This window comes from Nicotiana sylvestris, chromosome 10 (genome assembly GCF_000393655.2).
Source record: "Nicotiana sylvestris chromosome 10, ASM39365v2, whole genome shotgun sequence".
NCBI classification, from domain to species: domain Eukaryota; kingdom Viridiplantae; phylum Streptophyta; class Magnoliopsida; order Solanales; family Solanaceae; genus Nicotiana; species Nicotiana sylvestris.
Window position 1 is genome coordinate 132,778,232 of NC_091066.1, and position 20,615 is coordinate 132,798,846.

At 35.8% G+C, this 20,615-nt stretch overlaps 1 protein-coding gene across 1 annotated transcript; it reads left to right on the forward strand.

Annotated features, from left to right (window-relative positions):
- Positions 1–1,388: 1,388 nt before the first annotated feature.
- On the forward strand, positions 1,389–4,076 carry LOC138879975 (uncharacterized). Its single transcript, XM_070159624.1, has 6 exons — positions 1,389–1,635; positions 1,869–2,001; positions 2,300–2,576; positions 2,676–2,813; positions 2,872–3,072; positions 3,681–4,076. Exons 1-6 carry the CDS (start codon positions 1,389–1,391, stop codon positions 4,074–4,076), a joined length of 1,392 nt encoding a protein of 463 aa, XP_070015725.1.
- The last annotated feature ends 16,539 nt before the right edge of the window (positions 4,077–20,615 follow it).

Consider the following 20,615-nt stretch of genomic DNA (forward strand, 5'->3'; position numbering starts at 1 on the left):
GGCATAAAACGACAGATTGTAGGTTTTTACAAAGTGAAGTTGATCATTTATTAAAACAGGATTATCTCACCGAATTATTCAGTAAGAAAGGTAAGCAAGCATACATAAAGAATAGGCAGGAGCCCCCTAAACCACCTTCTCCCAAAAGGACCGTCAACGTTATAAGTGGAGGTGAAGACATCAATGGTGTGACGTACACAGCGGCCAATAAAATTTCCAAAGTTACAATTACCCAAGGGAAGTGGGTGCGACATGTCTTAGAGGAAGAAAGCATTACGTTTGATGATGCAGATGCGGATGGCGTATTATCTCCTCATAACGATGCACTGGCAATATCTCTACTTGTACATGATACTAATGTAAAACGAATTTAGATTGATCCACATAGTTCCGTGAACATTATTCTATTAAGAGTATTACGTGAGATGCAAGTTGAAGATAAATTAATACCAAAGGTGCATACTCTATCTGAATTTGACAATTCCAGTGTCGTGACGAAAGGAGAGGTAATACTTACTACATTCGCAGAAGGAGTTGTCAAAGATACAAAGTTTCAGGTAGTAGATATGGAGATGGCTTACAATATGATCCTTGGGAGACCATGGATCCACGAGATAGATGTCGTTCCATCAACCTTGCATCAAGTTATTAAACTTCCATCAACATGGGGAATATGTCAAATCTGTGGGGACCAACGTACATCCAGGAACATCAACTCTGTAGCGGATTCAAGTACGAGAAATGAAGAAAATTAGCAATCACAGAATCTAGTTGAGGGTACCACAACACAAACCTCAACTGAACAAGGGCGAACAGACGTGGACTCAAGGCCAGATACCATTTAAGAACCAGAGGAAAACGAAAATATCAAAACAACAATTGAAGAACTAGAGGTTATGGTGTTATTTGCACAATGGCCTGATAGGAAAGTTTATGTAGGGGCCAATCTAAGCCAGGACTTGAAAGGTAAGTTGATTGAATTTTTGAAAATTAACGTGGATTGTTTTGCTTGGTCCCACTCTGATATGACAGGAATACCACGGGAGGTAATGACTTACAAATTAAATGAAGGCCCATCGTATCCTCCTGTCAAACAAAAGAAGAGAAAGCAAGGAACTTTCAAAAATTAGGTGACTCAAGATGAGGTTCAAAAATTACTAAAGATTGGGTCTATCCGTAAGGTAAAGTATCCTAATTGGTTATCCAATACTGTTGTGGTACCGAAGAAGAATGGTTAGTGGCGAGTTTGTGTACATTACACAGACCTTAACAAAGTCTGTCCTAAAGATTCTTTTCCACTACCGCATATAGATCAACTAATTGATGTTACTGCAGGACATGAATTATTAAGTTTTTTAGATGCGTATTCAGGATACAATCAGATCAAAATGGATACGATAGATAAAGAAAAAACTTCCTTCATAACTGACAGGGGGACTTACTGTTATAAAGTATTGCCTGCTAAAATGTTTCAAGAACATTTGGGGAACACTATGGAAGTTTATATAGATGATATGCTCGTCAAAACTCAACATTCAGGGGATCATATATCACACGTGTCTGATGCATTTCAGATTTTGCGAAAATTTAATATGAAATTAAATCTTGAGAAGTGTGCATTCGGTATTGCATCAGGTAAGTTTTTAGGTTTTCTTATCTCTAACCATGGTATTGAAGTGAATCCCATACAGATTAAGGCCATTGAAGAAATCCCTGACGTACTTACAAGTAAAAAAGAAGTGCAGAGGTTGACAAGAAGAATTGCAGCTTTGGGAAGATTCATTTCTAAATCATCAGAAAAGTGCTTTAAATTCTTTTCAGTTCTTAAAAAGCAAGATCATTTCGAATGGAATGAGGAATTTCAACAGGCACTCAAAAATTTGAAGATATACTTATCAAATCCACCACTGCTCGCAAAATCAAAGGTTGGGGAAAGACTGCTCATCTACATTGCCATCTCAGAAGTAGCGGTAAGTGTTGTTTTAGTCCGAGAGGACCAAGGTAAACAATATCTGATCTATCATGTCAGCAAATCTTTATTAGATGCGGAGACGCGCTATCCTTAATTAGAAAAGCTTACACTTGCATTAATCATGGCATCTAGAAAATTAAGGCCTTATTTTCAATGTCATCTTATTGCTGTAGTAACTGCTTATCCATTACGCAATATATTACACAAGCATGAGTTGTCAGGTAGGTTAGCCAAGTGGGCTATAGAATTAAGTGAATATGATATCACATACCAACCTAGAACTGCTATAAAATCTCAAGTGTTAGCTGATTTCGTGGATGATTTCAGCCAAGAGGTGCAATTAGAAGCAGAAAAAGAATTGCAGGTGCTCAATGGAGCTAACCCAGGAATTTGGACATTATTTGTTGATGGTTCATCTAACATAAAGGGTGCAGGCTTAGGGATCGTTTTGGTACCACCTACGGGTGAAACCATTCGACAAGCCATTAAAAGTCATTCTATAATTAACAATGAGGCAGAGTATGAGGCAGTGATTGCAGGTTTAGAACTGGCACGAGAACTTCATATTAATCAGATTGTAATCAAGAGCGATTCGCAGCTCGTGGTTAACCAAATGCTGGGGACTTATACCGTCAGGGAAGCACGAATGCAATAGTATTTAGAGAAAGTACGGGATCTAATCAGGAAATTCCAAACCTGGAAGGTTGCGCTAATAGCAAGAGATAAAAATGTTGAGGCGGATGCCTTAGCTAATCTCGCATCTGCAGCAGACGTGGCAAGCAATGAAAATGCTTCTGTAATACATTTGTTTCATTCCGTGATCGATCCAGATAAAAATGAGGTAAATTTTAATAATTTAACCTGGGATTGGAGGAACGGGATTGTTTCCTTTTTTGCAGAATGGTATCGTTCCTGAAGACAAGAGGAAAGCTCACGCGCTTCGAAAAAAAGCTGCTAGATATTGCTTAAAGCAAGGCAATCTTTATCGGAAAATGTTCGGCGGTCCCTTAGCAAGATGCCTCGGACCTTCTCATACAGAATACGTGATGAGAGAAATACACGAGGGGCATTGTGGGAATCACGCAGGAGGAAGATCACTGGTAAGAACCCTAATCAGGGCAGGTTATTATTGGCCCAAAAATGGAAGAAAAACCGGAAAGTTTCATGGTTAAATGTGATAAATGTCAAAGGTACAGTAATAATATGCATAGACCTGCAGAGTTGCTACATCTGGTCACTGCACCGTGGCCATTTATTAAATGGGGGATGGATATCATGGGTCCACTACCACAAGCAAAAGGACAGGTAAAATTTTTGCTCGTACTCACTGACTATTTTACTAAATGGGTGGAAGCAGGAGCATTCAAACAGATGCGTGAAAAAAAAGTTAAAGATTTCATTTGGCGGAATATCATATACCGATTTGGTGTACCAAAGGAAATCGTATGCGACAATGGCCCTCAATTTATAGGCACGCAAATCACAGAGTTCTTTCAAAGTTGGCAGATCAAAAGAATTACATCCACACCTTATCATCCGGTGGGTAATGGGCAAGCTGAGTCAACAACAAAATCATTATCAACAATTTAAAGAAACGTTTAGAGGAGTCTAAAGGTAATTGGCCAAAAGTGTTACCTGGTGTTTTATGGGCATACCGCACAACAGCAAAAACAAGTACAGGAGAAACACCATTTTCATTGGTTTACAGAGCCGAAGCTTTAATTCCAACAGAGATAAGAGAGCCAAGTACAAGATTTACACAAGCGTCAGAAGAGTTAATAACGAAGAAATGCGCATAAATCTTGATCTACTTGAAGGAAAAAGGGAAGCTGCACTAATAAGAATGACAGCACAAAAGCAGGTCATAGAACGATACTACAACCGAAAAGCACGCCTAAGATTCTTCAAAATTGGGGATTTCATGCTCAAAAAGGTTTTTCAATCTATGAAGGCAGCTAATGCAGGGAAATTAAGTCCAACATGGGAAGGACCCTATAGGATTCATGATATTACAGCTAAAGGAGCATACGAGTTGGAAACAATGGATGGCAAGATACTACCTTCACATTGGAATGTTGTTCACCTCAAGAGATATTATTTCTAAGGAATACCCACGGTTAGGTATCCATATTTTAAAATTTAATTTTTGAATTGTTAAATTTTACTAACCATTTTAGATGATAGGCAAAAAGTTAGCCCGTACTAAATGATGAGACACGACCTGTAAGACATGTGGAATAAATTAAACTTCCCGGTCTAGGGTTACAATTATTCTGATAGAAATTCAAACGGGCTAAGTAGTCTTCATCTATAATCGCACCTTCGAGTCCTGTATGACTTTCCTTTTTAGGGAAAGGACCAAATGAGAGGAACAATCAAGTGCTCGAGGCTTCATATTTCAACGCTCAAACATTTGGGGGACTATATAATATACACAGGCATGTGTATAAAGAAGGCAAAGAAGATTGGGAAATAATCAAAGATCAAGCCGGAAAAGTTCACTCAATGAATGAGTCAAGTACAGAGCAAAGTCAAGAGCTAAGCCTAAAGAATGACCTTACCATAGCTAGGGTAGAGGCAATGTACTGAAACGGGTTATAAATAAAAACCTCGTGTTTATTTTTCTTTTTTAAATCTGTTATGAGGAAAACAGTTACGAGAAAGTTATAGATGTAATTCAAATACATGTAAAGTGTTATTCAAAACTAGACAAAGTTCAAATAAAAACTTGTGAAAGTTATTTTAAGAAACATGTGTATCCCTATTTTTTTATCATATATTAACATTGTTATGAAGTTGAGACGTCTTCTTCATTAAGTGTCGAATATAAAAGGACCCTCTTTTATAAAATTCATGATTAATTTAAGTATTCATGAAGTTAATAGAAGCATTTTTTGAAGAGTAAAAATGCAAGTTGTTCAGTAAGTCCTTAGAAATAAAGACAAGAATAAACAAAACAGAAGTTCAAATAGTAACGAAAAACTTCTTAATATTAAAAAGCTTACACTAAGTATGAACTTAGTCATAAACTGAAAATTGTTTGTACATATTGCCCCATAAAAAGTTTGGGGACTTAAGTTTCCAAAACAAACCCTCAAATGAGACCAAGGGTTTTAACCACAATTTTCCAAAAAGAAAAAAAAGAGACACAAAGAAATTCAATCAACTTAAACTTGTCACTGAAAAGATGAAGGAACTGAAGCAGGTACATCAACAACAGCGGGTTCAACTTGGCTTGAAGGAGTGGGGATACTCGTATCATCTTCAACATTGGCGGAAGCTTCGACCACGGGAGAAGGAAAATCTTAGTTCTACTGAGTCTTCTCAATAGTTTCATTGATCTTAGCTAACTCAGATTCCAAGTTAAAATTCTCATGGCTAGCTTCAACAAGGGTATCACGGCGAGAATTCAAAAATGCCCAACTCACTTCAATGGCAGACTTATCTTCAAAGATCTCATAATCTCTTTCCCAGTCAGTGATTTCGTTCTTTAGCTTTTCATTTTCAGCCAAGGCAGAATCATAAGAAGCTTGAAGAGAGGCATGGGAATTTTCTAAGGAACAAACCTTATCAGAAGAAACCCGGAGGTCTTCTTGGGCTTGAGTCAAATTCTACACGAGCTCACCAGCATAGGCTTCTTTTGCATCCAAGAGAGCCTTCAACTCTCTAATATCTTCACTTGCCTTGAAAAGCTGCTGGGAAAAAAAGTTTCAAGACGAGCCTTTTCCTTGTCTGCTTGACTGGAGGAAACCTTTTTAACTGTCAATTCCGAAGTCAAAGCCCACACCTGCTACTCCAAGGTACTTTTACTTTCTTATAAGTACTCCACGTCGATCTGAAGACTTTTATATTGTTCCTTCCAATTATATGCCTCCAATTGGTAATCACGCACTAACTGCTCTGAGAGGGTAACCCTTTTTATCATCTCCGTGCCGATGAAATTGGCCTAAAAGGGGGAAAGGGAAGGAAATAAGAATCCCAAAGGTAGAAAAATGACAAAGTAAGAGTTAGAAAAAAGGAATACCTTTAAAGAGCATGCACAATGTCATTCAACAAAGTCAAAGAACTATGACTCTCTAGCTTGGCTCTCTTAACATGACCAATTAAAGGTTTTAGCCACACATCTGCTTGACCCGATTTCCTTAAAAGGTTGCCCTCAACGGGGACTTCAATAATCACTTGCCTCATAGCACCACTCCTACTTGAGAAGCCAACCTCAGCACAGTGAGCAGGTGGAGGAGGAATTGTCGAAGGAGGAATAATAGAAGTAGTAAAAACAGCTTGGGGAGGAACGGAAGCAGCCATAATCGGCAAAGTATGAGTCACAGGCACGGGAGGAGAAAAAGAAGCCAAAGGAGCTTCATAAAAAACGCGACCTAAACTTTCACTACCAAACCCGCGGTCAAAAAGCTGCTCAAAAAAATCACGAGCAGCAGCGGGAGCATCATCAGGGATCACTACCAGGGCTTCAATAGATTCGATAAGAGGAATAGAACGGCAGGGGGATGCTTCTGCTTCATCAACGAAAATAATACGTGTACGAGCTCGTGGCCTTGTTACCAAGGAACCCCCGTCTTCTTCGGAATCTTGGTCATCAACGGTTTTTCTTTTCGATGAAGAGCCCAGAATTATTTCATGAGCCCTTTCCAAAGAGATACGAGAAGTTGCAACTGCTTTAGCAGTAACTCCTCGAATAGCAAATCCTGATAGAAAGAAGGATTGAGATAAGTTCGGGAAAAAAATAATATGTAAAATAAAATAAAAGCTCTTACCATGAGTTTTTACTTTCCAACCAAAACGTTGGGAAAGGGTCTTCCAAGATCTACCATCCATTGGTGCAATACTCAACAGCTTTCCTACCCAATTACGGAAATTGGGAACATCTTCCACAACTCCCATGGTTGCTAGAAAAGAAAAGTAAAATTAGAAAAATCAACAAAATTGAAAAAAAAGGTACGAGAAAGTTAGAAGACTCACGTGCAAAATTCCACTTCTCAGGGAAGGGAACGTTTTCATCACCCACTAAACCAACAGTGGGGGCAGCAACAAACCGGGCATACCAGCCATGGTCTTTGTCATCTTTAGGGCTAACTAGAACTCTTTTGCTCCTGGCTACTAGTGTAAAAACACCATTACGAAAGAGTCTAGGGGGTAAAGATGAATTAGATGTGGGAAAGTAAAAGGCACACTGGATATGTTGGTCAAATGTCTCAAACAGGCAACAGCCCTCCATATTATTGGGCCAATTTGACCTAAGCAAACATCAAAGAAACGACAGAACTCGAGAATAACAGGATCAATAGCAGGTTTGAATCCTAATATGAAAGAGTACGTATAGACAAAGGAAAACCCGGTTAATAAGAGGTAATTATTTGATTTGGATTGGGAATAATGATAGGAAAGTCATGACTCCAATGGCAGTCTCTGCGGACTAAAGAAATCAAACCTTCAGTGATTTGAGTGGGATAGATATCAGCACGATCTAAAGAAGATACTTGATTTCTAAGAGATTCTCTGTCATTATAGAAAGATAGTTCCGCAGGAACTATCTCCTCTACTAGAGGTTCACGAAGAGGTTCAGAAGATTCTTTATCTCTAGAAGAAGATTTGTGTGAAAGAGAACCTCTAGTTCTAGAAGAAGGGCCAGAACTAGGCGAAAGAAGAGAAGAACCGCGCAAGGATGAAGATCCTAAATTACGAAGCCTACCTCCTCTTCTGCTCCTACTGGGGGTATTACGGAAGTTATCAACTATGGGGACCCTTCTTGGGTTAGGGTTTGATGAAAACATGATAGTACGAGGAAGAAACATACAAAGATTCAAGAACTGAATATTTTGAAAACTTTATGTAATAAAGACAAAGAAGAAAACTACATTTATACTGTGAAGCAACCGTCAAAGGAAAAAGTGCAATGATGGAAAAGTCGTAATGAGAACTGATGCTTCATGGTTAGTGAAGCCGTGAAAAGCCCTAAAAAGCGCTGCAAAGTTGCATAACCAGTAAAAGGGGTGCGACGCGTGAAGAGCATTAAATGGAAGTGACAAATGAAGCGTTGATTCTGTTATAGCATTAATGGTGACAAAAATTCTCGTTTTAATGAATTCCACTTCCCAAATATTCAATTGATGAATAAATGGCAAGTGGGGGGACTATCTGTATTGGGAAAAATTGAGTTTACATATTAAAGTGATTGGAAGATGACGTGTCATGACACGTAGACTGGTCAAAGAGTTATGATTGGCAAAGAGGCACGAGTTGCAACAGATACGAGCAGAGGCATAAGAGGAGGCACGAGCGGATACTCAAAAGATTCAACGTCCGTACCTATTTAAGTCCAAGAATTAAGGAGAATGAATCTGACAGCACAAGAGAGTACAGATACAGTATTTAATGAGCATTAAATACTAAAAACGTTAGAGAATCTGTATTAAAATATAATGATTAGGTAACGTAGCATTTAATGTCTTTAATTGTCTATAATGACCTTATTATGACAAAAGCAAAACGCATATTTCCAAGATAGCTATAAAAGGGAAAGAATGGGTCAATTGTAAACACAAAAAAATACAATATGAATACATTGGTTTTACTTTGTTATCTTATTGTTGGCAAAAATTACTTTACTTTATTCATTCTTTGATTATCAGTAACCCGAGTTCTTCTAAATTAAAGCTTTAATCGAATTCCACTTTTTGGTTAAATAGTTTCCGGTTCTCTTCTTCCCTTACTTACGGTTTAATTTTCTCACCGAACAAAATGGAAATTCCAGCAGCTCATCTTCATTCCATGGGAAGCCCCCGTCTCCACCTTCAAATTAAAGAAAACTCACCCCACCATTGAAGATGACCCAAGAAAAATCTTTCATCGACTTGCTGCTCAAACCATCAGAGGATGATCTAATGTTCTAGTCTAATGTGTATGATATCGATTTTGTAGCAAATTTCAGCTGATATTCTTAATAAGTTAAATTAAGAACATTTGTTAATTTGATCTAGCAAATTTTGCCAAAGATTTTGCAAGAACATGGTTATATGATCCCACAGTTCACTTTTACTCGACATGTTTTGAATTTTCACACTCCTTAAGAAATAATAAATGAAGTGCATAATTTACAATGATACACATATTAATTGATACATATTTTATTGGATTTGAGAAATAAATTTGAAATGAATAATAAATACTGTGGGTATAACAGGGAAAAAAAATATTTTCTCTTGATATGCGTAAAGTGACAAATAAAAATGAAAATCTATTTTTAGTGTACATGCCAAGTAAAAATAAATGGAGGGCTTACATAGTATGGATTACTAAGATTCAAAGGAGAAGTAGAATAAGATTTTTGGAGAGTGGGGAACCATACTATTGTTAATTTTTACTAAATAGACTAAAATAAGTGTAAAAAAAAAGTTACCAAAGTATATATAACGCCACTAATAGTGGCGCTATACAGTAACGTTAACTGAACCGTTACTGTATAGCGCCACTATTAGTGGCGTTATACTGAGAAACTTACATAGCGCCATTAATAGTGGCGCTATATGTCTTTTATCCTGACCCCACCAATAATGTCCGGGTTCAATAATTTAAATGTGTATAACGCCACTTTTTGTGGCGCTATATTCCAAAAAAAAAAACGGGCTAGCCATTTTCTATATAAACATCTTATAATCGCTCCAACATCATCCGGGTAAATTTATTTTTTAATTCTTCTTGCTTTCTATTGTTGTTAAATTCTCCAGCATTTTTTCATTATGTCTGAAGAACGTAGAATAAGAGTATCATTATATTGGGGGGTGAGGTTGTGATGGAGAATAACTCTGTGGGCTACAGTTTACCTGCTAAGTGTAATGTTAAATTGCCACTTTCAATTGAGTACGAAACATTGATATCGTTGTTATGCAAAAAAATGAGTGTGAGAAAACGTTCAGTGATACTCAAAGTAACCGGAAGATATCCGTATTCCGTTACGCCGCAAGGGGTTGCTTTTTACTCAGAGTTTAACATCGACGATGATGACACTTTGAGTGATTTCTTGAGGACTCCCGATGAATGCCGGGAATTTCTTGTAATCACAATGTTGGAGATGTACGTGAAGGTCGAAGACGTTCCAAAAAATGAGGTTGTGCGTAGTAGAGAGGTCTACGTTTTACTACGCTAAAAAGGTCTACATTTTACTACGCTAAAGGGGTCTACGTTTTACTACGCTAAAAAGGTCTACGTTTTACTACGCTAATAAAGTATACATTTTACTACGCTAAAAAATAATCTAAACTAAACGGCATAAAAACACATAAATATACATGAGGATATTAACAAACACATTTTTAGACTAATTTACATATTTTTATACAACACTAAAATTAAATCCGGATAAAATTTAACATGCTAGTTTCGGAAAAAATAAACACAAACCGAAATAGAACACATACAAATCAAGTAATATGCATTGTTATAAAAGTTTCAACTTAAAATAAATCGAAATACCTCGATTTAGAATTTTTGAAATGTAGATAGATCGAAATTTTGACTCAGGAAGAATGAATCCACTAAAACACGAAGCTCTACTCGACAGTGGGACCTCAAATATTAAACTTTTATGTGACGGGGGACCCAAAATTTTTTTTTAAAAAAAAAATTGGGCCAGATCGGTGGTGTGGGGGGGGGACCAGAAGTGAAAAGAGGTGGAAGACGGAGATGGAACGAAGAAGAAGAAGATGGGGGATTTGTATTAAGGGGTATAGCGCCAATATTAGTGGCGCTATGTCTTCAGATATAAGACATATAGCGCCACTATTAATGGCGCTATGTAAGTTTCTCAGTATAACGTCACTAATAGTGGCGCTATACAGTAACGGTTCAGTTAACGTTACTGTATAGCGCCACTATTAGTGGCGTTATATATACTTTGGTAACTTCTTTTTTTTTACACTTATTTTAGTCTATTTAGTAAAAATTAACAATAGTATGGTTCCCCACTCATTTTTGGACAACCTACCGTTGAATGCTTTCTCTCAAATGTCAAGAAAGCTGTCAAAATTATTCTTCATTAATTATCATAAACATACTGAAACTGGTGTTGTTGTCTCTGACGAAGTTAGGTGCTCCGCCCACCCAAAACAGAGAGGAATAGGTAGGGCTTGAAAAGTAAAAAGGAGTAAAAAGAAAAAAGAAAAAAGAAAAAAAGAAAAATAAATAAATAAGAAAAACATAAATAACAAGAAAAAAATGAAGAAAAGTTTTTCTAATGAAATTGACAAGTGGCAAGCAAGGATTGGTGTATGACAAGTACTTTCTTTTCTAGGACCCGAACACTTTAAGCTCATAATTGGAAAAAATAGACAAGTTTGAAGGGCCCCTAGTGTATTAATTATGATTCCTCATAGTAATTCTTATATGACTGAAGATCGTATCCTCAATAGTATTAGAGCGAGATCGAAATATATTATAGGTCTCAAATTAAACTAAACTATTTAACTGTTACAAAATTAAATTGATTATATTTGTCATAGCATATTGATATTATGGATGTCATGCAAAGTCCTGTGGACAAGTAGTTATTGTATCTAGATAAGTGGTGGTTATGAATAAGTATTTAGGTGGCAAGCTCCCTCGAACAAGTATTATATAGGTATCAAACTCCCTTGGCCAAGTAACTATATATGACACGATTTGGGATTTCTTCCGCACCTACAAATAGGCTATCATGATCGATCATGAGACATCATCAAAATTGTACTACAATATTCTTTATACAAAAAAAAAAAAAAATTAGCTACTATTAATCTTCTTTCCTATTTTACTTTCACTTCTACTATTTTATAAGGTCAAATGCATGAATAGTCGATTTAAGTTGTCCATAATGATCAAATAAACACCTTAACTTGTCATATGGCCAGATAGACACCTCCGCTTGGTAGAAGTATATTTTCTAAAACCCCTTACGCTTACGTGACAAATTTGATGTGTTACACTTAGATCTAAGCGTGAAGATCTTTAAAATTAAGTTTATCCCTTTTTTTTTCACCTAAAATCAATGTGGATCCCACCTAATTCTTGGACTTCCTCTTTATCCAATTTTCTCCTCCACCGTCCTCTGCCGTTCTCTGACCCAAACTATCCTCTCCATCTCTTTCCCTCCATGACAAGAAAAAATACATTAAGGACAAACTTCCATCACCGCCACAGTCACCGTCCACTATTAAAAAAATCCAAAAATAATAGATCTCTACCATTACACCATTACATAACCACTAACACTTTCTTCAATCTCCTTTATTGACCCCAAATCTGAAAAACCAAAAAGAACCCATCTAAAACCTCAATTTTTACTACAATTTGGATTTGATAGTGATTCTTTGCTGGTGAAAATATATCAATCGAGTGGGTTGCGACGATCTCTAATTTAGTTTTGAGAAGAAAAAAAAAAAAGAGTTATGGGGGCTTTGACGGGCGATGGCGGAAAGGTTGATATACGATCAAATAATTGGGGTGGGGTTTCAAAATGCAGCCACCCATGAGGCCATTACATGAAGAAAAAAAGAAACAAACCAATCGTAGAGAAGCAACGAAATTTGAGAAGAGCAATAATGGAAGCAAAGCAAAGAGCAATTTTTAATGGAGCAAAGCAGTGATTGAGCCTGAAAGAGAGAGGGAATGACTGGGAAGGAGAAATTGAACCTTTGAGAGAAATAGTGGATAAAGACGAGAGGTTTTGTGGTATTTTTGGTTGTGTTACAGTGGTGAAAAGGAGTTGCATCGTCCATAGCATTAAAGGGAGAAGAAGCTGACTTTTCTATGGTAGTTTTATGGCTTTTTGGTTGTTTTACAGTGGTTTAAGGGCTGATTTAAGGCAGCAAGTACTGGTTTTCGTTGGAAGGGAAAAGTAGGGTCTTTTTCTTGTTTTTTCATAAAAAATACAACTATTTCTTAATATAGACTACTAATTTATTTAAAAAATACATATGTCATTCAATAATTTGTCAAATTAACATGGCATCTGCTAGTGTAACTCGCACATGAAGCTTGTTGAACTCGGGTGTTCACGAGATACACATTATTGAACTCGGGTGTTCACGAGATACACAAGTGTCAAATAAAAGTATCTGTCTAGTCATATGGCAAGTTACTGTGTTGACAACTTAAAAGGGCTATTTATGTATTTTGCCATTTTATAATGATATTGATGACATTATTGGAATCTTTTGAATATTCTTAAATTTGTTAATCGGAACCTTGATGACTTGCACTTCAATTAACCTAATCAAGATTTTAATATCAATATTAATAATTCTATATATGATTAAAGATCATGTCCGTACTGGTATTAGAGCTAGATTGATATGTAAGAGGCCTCAAATTAAATAATTACTTTTTAAAATAGATATTGTGAAGTAACTTAAATGGATATCTTGTCAGCAACTTGAAAGTCTTGTTGCAACTTTTAAAAAGCAACCAATTTTATTGGTATTGTGGCAAGATTTTCTATAAACATAAGCCTTTGCTATCCTTTTCAATACTCGGAAAGAAAATTGTTGTCAATCTTATTTCTGTTATGAAATATAACCCAAAATAACAATATAGAACAAGCAAAAACAAACTAAGAGATATAGAGAGAAAGAGAGGAAGAGAGATTCTTATTTCTTCTTCAATTGTGTATTTTTCCTATCTATTACAAGACCTTTATATAGGCATAAAAAGTGAAGAAAATATGTCATGGAATATGTCATTGAACATACAAATTATGTCATTGAATATGTCATTAAGCATTTTAGCTAAAGATCATGGAAGAAGAGTAGACATCCACCATAATGTGATATTCATCATAACACTCCCCCTTGGATGTCCATAGATAATGTGCCTTGTTAAAAACTCTCTAAAAAAATATTGGGATGTACATAGTTATTTATAATATGCATTGCTTGCTGCCTCATTAAAAACCTTACCAGGAAAACCCAGTGGGACAAAACCTTGGTTAAGGAAAAGAGTGCAGCGTGTAGTTACTCCCCCTGATGAAAAATCACTTAATGTCTCGAAGACGACGCATTCCAATCTTATATATCAGCTTTTCAAATATTGAGGTTGGTAATGCCTTAGTGAACAGATCAGCCAAATTATCACTTGAACGAACTTGTTGTACATCTATTTCACCATTCTTCTGAAGATCATGAGTGAAAAAGAATTTTGGTGAAATGTGTTTTGTTCTATCTCCTTTGATATATCCTCCTTTCAATTGAGCTATGCATGCAGCATTGTCTTCATACAATATTGTTGGAATATTCTCTTTCGAAGAAAAACCACATGTTTGCTGAATGTGTTGAGTTATAGATCTTAACCAAACGCATTCTCGACTTGCTTCGTGAATGGCTATTATCTCTGCATGATTTGAAGAAGTAGCAACCATAGTTTGTTTTGTCGAACGCCATGATATGGCTGTACCTCCACTTGTAAATAAATAGCCTGTCTGAGATCGACCTTTGTGTGGATCAGACAAATATCCTGCATCTGCATAACCAATCAATGATGGCTTGGATTCGTTTGAATAAAATAAACCCATATCAATGGTCCCTTGGAGGTATCTGAATATATGTTTAATACCATTCCAGTGTCTTTGTGTTGGCGAAGTACTAAATCTTGCCAATAAACTTACTGAGAAAGCTATATCTGGTCAGGAATTATTGGCAAGATACATTAATGCCCCAATTGCACTAAGATATGGTACTTCGGCACCAAGAAGCTCTTCATCATTTTCATGAGGTCGGAATGGATCTTTCTTTATATCAAGTGATCTCACAACCATTGGGGTACTCAATGGATGTGCTTTATCCATATAGAATCGCTTTAAAATCTTTTCGGTATATGTTGATTGATGGACAAATATTCCATCTTTCATATACTCAATTTGTAGACCAAGACAAAATTTTGTCTTTCCAAGATCTTTCATTTCAAATTCTTTCTTCAAACAGTCTACTGTTTTTGGAAGCTCCTCAGGAGTTCCAATGATATTTAAATCATCAACATACACAGCGATTATAACAAATTCAGATCCAGACCTTTTTATAAAGACACAAGGACAAATTGGATCATTCTTGTACCCTTCTTTCAACAGGTATTCACTCAGGCGATTGTACCACATACGACCTGATTGTTTCAATCCGTATAAAGATTTCTGAAGCTTTATTGAACAAGTTTCTCGAAAACTTTTATATGCTTCTGGCACTTTAAATCCCTCAGGTACTTTCATAAAAATTTCGTTGTCTAATGATCCATACAAATAGGCTGTAACAACATCCATTAGATGCATATCAAGTTTTTCTTGCACTGCCATATTTATGAGATACCTGAAGGTGATAGCATCCACTACAGGAGAATATGTCTCCATATAATCAATTCCAGGCCTTTGGGAAAACCCTTGTGCCACAAGTCGTGCTTTATATCTAACGACTTCATTTTTATCATTTCGTTTCCGCACAAAAACCCATTTATACCCTACTGGCTTTATGCCTTCAGGTGTTCGAACTATGGGTCCGAAGACTTCACGTTTTCCAAGTGAAGTTAACTCTGCCTGGATAGCGTCTTTCCATTTTGGCCAATCATTTCTCTGTCTACATTCATTGACAGATTTTGGTTCAAGATCCTCATCTTGTTGCATTATTTCAACAGCAACATTATAAGCAAAAATGTTATCGATAACAACATTATTTCGGTTCCATCTTTTCCCGGTTGAGACGTAACTTATTGATATCTCTTCATTTTCATTATTTTCAGGTACCTGGACCTCCCCTAAGGTCTTATCATTTGTTACGTCTTGGGGCTCTTCTTGAGCCACTACCTCCGTGTTATGTTCACTTTGATCATTTGCTCCTTTTCTTCTTCGAGGATTTTTATCTTTAGAACCGACTGGTCTACCACGTTTCAAGTATGGCTTAGACTCATTTGTTTTAATTAATTGTCCTGCCGGGATATCAACTCGAATTGGTGCATTAGCAGCTGGAATATGTGACTTGGTCACCCTTGGTAGGTCAGTGAATGCATCTGGCAATTGATTTGCAATATTTTGCAAATGAATAATCTTTTGAACCTCTTGTTCACATTGATTTGTTCGAGTATCTAAATGAGACAGTGATAATGCATTCCAATCTATATTCTTTTTCAGCTGCTTATTTTCTCCCCCTAATGTTGGATATACTGATTCATCAAAATGACAATCAGAAAATCTTGCCGTAAATAAATCTCCAGTCATCGGCTCTAGATATTTTATAATTGAAGGAGATTCATATCCAACATATATCCCCAACCTTCTTTGAGGACCCATCTTTGTGCGTTGTGGTGGAGCAATTGGAACATATATCGCACAACCAAAGATCCTAAGATGGGAAATATTTGGCTCCTGACCAAAAGCCAATTGCAATGGGGAGACTTTATGATAACTTGTGGGCCTTATCCGCACAAGTGATGCTGCGTGCAAAATAGCATGACCCCATACTGAAATGGGAAGTTTTGTTCTCATAAGCATTGGTCTAGCAATTAATTGGAGGCGTTTGATCAATGATTCTGCTAGACCATTTTGTGTATGAACATGAGCAACCGGATGCTCAATGGTTATCCCAGTTGAAATACAATAATCATTAAAGGCTTGGGATGTAAACTCACCAGCATTATCAAGACGGATTGTCTTAATTGCATAATCTGGAAACTGTGCTCTTAGCTTTATTATTTGAGCCAACAATCTCGCAAATGCCATATTGCGAGTTGATAGTAAGCACACATGTGACCATCTTGTAGATGCATCTATCAAAACCATATAATATTTGAATGGTCCACATGGAGGGTGAATGGGCCCACATATATCACCTTGTATACGTTCCAGAAATGCAGGGGATTCCATCCTAACTTTAATAGTTGATGGTCTAATAATTAATTTTCCTTGAGAACATGCAGCACAAGAGAATTCCTTAAATTGAAGAATTTTCTGATTCTTCATTGCATGTCCATGTGAATTCTCAATTATTTTACGCATCATATTAGAACCAGGATGGCCCAACCGGTCATGCCAAATAATAAAATTATCTTGATTAGTAAACTTCTTGTTTACTACGGCATGTGTTTCAATCCTGCTAATACTTGTGTAGTATAAGCCGGAGGAAAAAGCGGGTAACATTTCAAGCACATATTTCTTACCGGACGTTATTGTAGTAATATAAAGATATTCAATCTTTTCATCATTTGTAGTCTCAATATGATAGCCATTTTGGCGAATATCTTTGAAACTTAATAAGTTTCTTTGAGATTTACTACAATATAGTGCTTCATCAATAGCCAAATTTGTTCCTCCTGGTAGTAATAAATTGGCTCTTCCAGAACCTTCAATTAATCTTGTACTACCGGATATTGTATTAACATTCGCTTCTTTCATTACCAAATAAGAGAAATATCTCTTATCTTTTAAAATAGTGTGTGTTGTAGCACTATCCAGAAGACATATATCATCTTTATTAATCTTGAGTCCAACTGAAGACTGGGGAATTTTCATATTCTTCATAAAAAAGACAAATAATACATCATAAGAAATATGAAAGACAAGCAAAAAAAACATTAAGAAATACATTAGAAATATAGAAACTAGCAATACATGATGCATTAGGAAAATACACTCAAGAAAAAATAAACTAGTTGCAAACATAAACATAACAACTTTTATAACTTCATTCCCCAGTAAGATGATTCATTCTTCAGTCAATATCCTCAAAGAAGTCTCCAACTTCTAAATGAGTAATATTTGTTAGGCCTTCAAAATCATCATCTTTATATGCAGGATGTGCCTTAGAATCATATTTATTTGAGGGACCTGCTTCATCATTATTATTTTGAAAGGTCAAGTGTGCCTCCACATTATTTTCTTTTTTCTTGAGGGAGGCTTGATAAAGTTTGACAAAATGTTCTGGCGTACGACAAATGCGCGCCCAATGACCTCTCATACCACATCGGTGACACATACTAGCTTTACCTTTTGAATGATTAATTTGAGAACCCTTATTGTTCTCCAATTTATTTCCACCATAATGACGATAATTGTTTCGCCCCCTGCCACGTCCACGTTTACGACCATGTCCACGACCACGGTAATTATTTTGTTTTCTTTCAAACTTATCATATGTTGCTATAACATTCACTTCCGGAAATGGAGCTTACCCAGTAGGACGGGCTTCATGATTTTTCATTAATAGAGTATTATTCTGCTCAGCCACAAGTAGGCATGTGATTAACTCAGAATATTTCTTAAAACCTTTTTCACGGTATTGTTGTTGTAGCACCACATTTGAAGCGTGAAAAGTAGAAAATATTTTTTCCAATAAGTCCTCATCTGTGATAGTGTCTCCACATAATTTTAATAGAGAACTTACTTTAAAGATAGCAGAATTATACTCACTTACAGTTTTAAAGTCTTGCAACCTTAAATGTATCCACTCATACCGAGCTTTTGGTAATACCGTAAGTTTTAGGTGGTCATATCGATCCTTCAAATTAATCCATAATTCAAGTGGATCTTTTACTGTTAAATATTCAGTTTTTAACCCTTCATGTAAATGATGGCGAAGGAAAATCATGGCTTTCGCTTTATCCTGATTTGATGCTTCATTTCCTTGTATAATCGTATTTCCAAGACCTTTAGCGTCGAGGTGAATTTCAGCATCAAGGACCCATGATAAATAGTTCTTCCCGGTGATGTCAAGTGCCACAAATTCAAGTTTTGATAAATTTGACATAGTGAAAACTATCATAAAAGATGAATAAGTTAGAGAAATAATTATAATAATAAACAATTAATGAAACAAATCGATTAAGGTAAAACAAATGAAAATAAAGCTATATCATGTTAGCAATCTACTATTTCATTTTATTCATGCCATAAAATAGAAACTATATATTATTTCATTTCACTTTATATTATTGATATATATATATATATATATATATATATATATATATATATATATATATATATATATATATAGAGAGAGAGAGAGAGAGAGAGAGAGAATTTAACGTTTTATTAGTTGCAGTGACTAGATAATGTATACACTACATACATATGCATACATTTTTTTTTAATGGTATTGTGTCAGGTGTGAAAAACAACATGATAAACAAAAATATGAAAAAGGGAACAACAACATGAATGATGTAAATTATCAAAAATTGCAAAGAAAAATTTAGGTTGTAAGAATTAAGCATATGATATATGTACTGCCATAAATAAAATGATTATAATGATACATACCTCAATAAAATATGGCTCAACTTAGCTGGAGTTAAGAATAAAATTAGAGCTTCGTGCTGATAACGTGTTATGAAATATAACCCAAAATAACAATATAGAACAAGCAAAAACAAACTAAGAGATATAGAGAGAAAGAGAGGAAGAGAGATTCTTATTTCTTCTTCAATTGTGTATTTTTCCTATCTATTACAAGGCCTTTATATAGGCATAAAAAGTGAAGAAAATATGTCATGGAATATGTCATTGAACATACAAATTATGTCATTGAATATGTCATTAAGCATTTTAGCTAAAGATCATGGAAGAAGAGTAGACATCCACCATAATGTGATATTCATCATAACAATTTCATATATATCTCAGCTTCTCGTTACTTGATTTTGTTATATTGCCTTTTATTTTATAACAGAAGACACTATATGTATCTTTTTCCGTTCTTGAATTTGTTGATTAGAACCATGACTATTTGGATTTTGATTGACTGTCAACAAAAATAAGAATTTGAGTTTTGAGAAATGAATTCAGATTTTGAAATTAATCAGATATATAAACTTGTGGAGTCATGGGTAGTCGGAATCCACTTGGGCCCGAGTTTTGACCAGGCAGGTCCCGTGTTAGACTTTTGAGGAAAAATTCCATTTTGATAATTTGGTTGCATTACTAATTATGGTTTGCTCTTTTGTTGAATTACTGTAAATGAATATGTCAAATAAGAAATTACATTTAACATAAAAATTGGTCACATAATTGGAAATAATGTTTAAACTGCGGCTCAAGATTCATTCCAACTACATCTGTTTTCGACATATGACGATGTAACAGCATGAGATAAGCGTAGCCAAACAAAACGAATCAAACAGAAATTTTTGAAAACCGAACCAACGAAGGTTTTCTTGTTGTAAGTATCTATTTTCTGCAAATGGAAACAAAAAGAGGAAAACGGTCAAACTAACACTATACTCATTAACTAAGGTTCAAAAACCATCCAATGTGTTTTAAGTAAAATGAGTATAGACAAAGAAAAGAAACAAATTTAAAAAAATAAAATAAAACTGCGGGGCGGGGTGGGTGAACGCAGGTGTGAGAGTGGGGGAGGGGGTGGATGCGATTTTAACTGTTAAGCGGAGCGGAGCGGATTGAAATTTTGTAGGTTAAGACAGCCACCGCCCTGCACCCATCCCGCCCCTATTTGTGCCTTTTCAGTAAACGAGATTTTGCGTGTTTCTTAGCTCACATGCAAGAAGAGCACAAAAGATATGTCCCACTTTCTTTAGTACACCACAAGATTCACCTTTCTAAGGTTTCTTGAAGATTATGCATTTAGCTTAAAGAAAATCTTTCATATAGTTCCTCATTTTCAAG

Excerpts from the sequence above, each read along its gene's own strand:
- LOC138879975 (XM_070159624.1), top strand. The coding sequence starts at position 1,389 with ATGGATACGATAGATAAAGAAAAAACTTCCTTCATAACTGACAGGGGG. Across the intron at positions 2,002-2,299 it reads TTTAGTCCGAGAGGACCAAG|CCAAGAGGTGCAATTAGAAG; the intron begins GTAAACAATATC and ends GGATGATTTCAG. Across the intron at positions 2,814-2,871 it reads TCGATCCAGATAAAAATGAG|AATGGTATCGTTCCTGAAGA; the intron begins GTAAATTTTAAT and ends CCTTTTTTGCAG.